The sequence below is a fragment of the Rhagoletis zephyria genome, unplaced genomic scaffold (genome assembly GCF_001687245.7).
Source record: "Rhagoletis zephyria isolate East Lansing unplaced genomic scaffold, Rhagoletis_zephyria_1.1 Rzeph_scaffold_12706, whole genome shotgun sequence".
Taxonomy (NCBI): domain Eukaryota; kingdom Metazoa; phylum Arthropoda; class Insecta; order Diptera; family Tephritidae; genus Rhagoletis; species Rhagoletis zephyria.
This window is the reverse complement of record NW_016169780.1, coordinates 2081-4949: the sequence shown is the minus strand read 5'-3', so window position 1 is coordinate 4949 and position 2869 is coordinate 2081. Positions and strand designations below refer to the sequence as shown.

Here is a 2869-nt window from a genome sequence, read left to right as displayed (position 1 = left end):
GTGCGCGCAGTTTAGAATTCAGAGAACTTTTGTTTACATGTGGTGTCGCATGGCAAACTTGCTGCTCCATATCCAGTTAAAATTTACCTTTAATAAATGGTATTCGAAAAGGGATAGTTTTGCAAGCTGCGGGTAATTTAAAGCAATCATTCTCAATGGGAACACATTTATTAAATAATTTTTCTTCTATACATACATATGTCGTTTCAGGAAAATCTCGTCGAGCGAAAGCATCATCGTCTAGCACGTTCTGAACGCTCACGCATTTCTGATCGCGATGCAAAGCCCACTGCTATTATACGTAATCAGCTGCACACCATTGTTTACCGTTATCCACCAACATGTGTACTCAGCAGCGAGGAACAGGATTTATTATGGAAATTTCGATTTTATTTGTGTTCACATCGCAAAGCTTTGACGAAATTTCTGAAATGCATCAACTGGGAAACTCAACACGAGGTTATGCAAGCACTGTCTCTGCTCGCCAAATGGGAGCCCATGGATGTGGAGGACGCCCTGGAGTTGCTCAGTCCAGCTTTTACACATCCAGAGGTCCGGCGCTACGCCATCAGCCGCTTGGCCCAAGCTCCTGACGAAGATCTATTGCTATACTTGCTGCAACTGGTGCAAGCATTAAAGTACGAAAATTTTGATGATATCGTAGAATTGCACAAACGCCTCTTCCCTGACCATGATGTTGTACGCTCTTTGGACGGCAGTTCTACCACCTTAGATCCAAATTCCATATGTTCGGATTCCGGTGGAGGTGCATCTTCAGTGATTGCAGTAGGAGGTGCTGGACCGCATCGCGCAATTGTTTCATCAGTTCTACAGCGCACAGCGATGCAAGCGGAAATGGCCACTCCACGCACATCCGCATCAGTGACGGCAACATCGGCATCAAGCTCAATAGGAAGGGCGATAAGCCCCCCATCACCCTCATTTTCAGCAACTTCACCCGTTTTACCCACAGCTGAATGCGACGGTGGAGATGATAATAACTACATAAATCATACCTCCATAGCTTCGGCGATTTCCGATGCAACCAATACCTTGACAAGCGAAAGCAATGCTACCGGGCCTCTGAAAAATGATCCCGGAGATCTTTGCACATTCCTGATACAGCGAGCGTGCAAAAATCCAACGCTCGCTAACTATCTTTACTGGTATTTATCTATTGAGGTGGAGGACCATGAGTCCTTACGCAAACAGGATGAGCGAGTGCATGATATGTACGTGATGGTGTTGCGAATGTTCCTTAAAGTCTTGGAAACTGGTAAGTAACAATTACGATGCCACATCATTATCCCACAACATCTGGTTCTACATGCCGGAATCACTCAGATCTAACCCGACCAAGTGATGTTTTTTCGGCGATCTAATTCTGTTGGTTCGTCGAAACCTACCAATCGTTGTCCGAACCTGAAGCAACACTGAACAAAAAAGGGTTTATTTGCACCCTTCTCTGCTGGGCTGGCACTGAGTCCTACCCCGGACCACAAGCTACATGTGTTACTTACGCCAACAGTGAATATAGCCACCTAAGAACCTGTTTTGACTATAAGGAGTGGGGTACAAGTTATGGGGCCTATTTCGATACCGTCATATGTCACCATCTGCCTACATGACCTCCAACCTGCTCACCTCGCCAGAGCACAAGAGCTTCCTGGGCCCTACGAAGTTTGTCTGAGCAACTGTTAAACTCCCTCCGCCTTTCTCGCCGTCCCTCACCTTAATCTCCTTGTGAGCCTTTTGTCTCTCATACTGTCTGTTCCTTATGTTGGAAGAGTATATACTTAGCATCACTCAATTGCAACTCGAGCCTTGGCTGAAGTCATTTTCGAATATGTTCTGAATACGATACTCTTAAAGTTCAACTATAACTGTCTCTAGAGTAAGATCGAGGATATATGTATGTTATCTCTTTATGGGTCAGCACGGTATAGTGATAGCTGTGATCTAAGGGGACGCGTTTATGCTGAGTTGGGAGAAGAACTTTTAAGCAGGGTTGCTTATTAAGTAAAGAAACCCGCTGATTACCTGCAAGTGCGCATACCAAGAGCTTAGCTAACTATAAAATTATATATCACAGCTCAATCAAAAGCGAAACGAAGTTTCATAAGATCTCGGTCGTGCCTGCTACTTTTTTTTCGTAAAAGTTCACCATTCCTAGCATCCATCTTATACCACACTATGCAGTTTCGTTTCATCGAAGAAGATATCGGTGGCAGGGAAACCATCCTAGAACATCTAAACATTTTGTTTCAGCGATCTAACCCCGTTTAGGTCGGCGAAGTATCTCAGAAGTTGGTCGTCCATAGGGCCACAATTGCCAGAAACCTACACCTGCTGTGTCTGGCATACACACCACAACTCCACCTCAGTCAAGTGCAATGCTTGCGAGGGGTGGAGCCATCTCAGAGTCTGCTCAGGACTACGGACACATCGGCAGTGGACCACATCTTTTGTGGCCCCCCTGAGCAGCTCAACACAGACACCACAACACAACAACACAATAGACCACACCACAACCACGACAGACCACATAACAACTCCTGGTTCCTCCTACAATTTGCACAGTATGTCAGACCAGGATATTCCGTAATGAGACATCAGTCAAGTGCAACACCTGCCTTGGCTGGGGCCACTTTAGGGCATGTTCAGGTCTGCGCACCACGCGAGATTGGACGAGGAACTTCGAGGGCCCGAGGTGCGCTGCTCGGTCGCAAACCCCAACTGCGACGCCACCCACTACCACCACAGGGCGGCAACCTCCACTGCAGCGCACACAGCCAATGGCGACAAGGCCACACACATCCTTCACACCCCGCATAACTACACGTCTCCCGAACCACATGAAGCTCCTTCA

The 2869-nt window shown here is 46.8% G+C and overlaps 1 protein-coding gene across 1 annotated transcript in view; it reads left to right on the top strand.

The window, feature by feature from the left end:
* Pi3K59F (phosphatidylinositol 3-kinase 59F) overlaps window positions 1-2869 on the top strand; it is a gene marked incomplete at its 3' end in the record, with an annotated part of 6422 nt that overhangs the window by 1476 nt on the left and 2077 nt on the right. The window contains exon 5 of the mRNA XM_017634065.1: window positions 211-1276. Within this exon, the coding sequence (XP_017489554.1) occupies window positions 211-1276 (1066 nt within the window). The remainder of the gene's footprint in view (window positions 1-210; window positions 1277-2869) is intronic.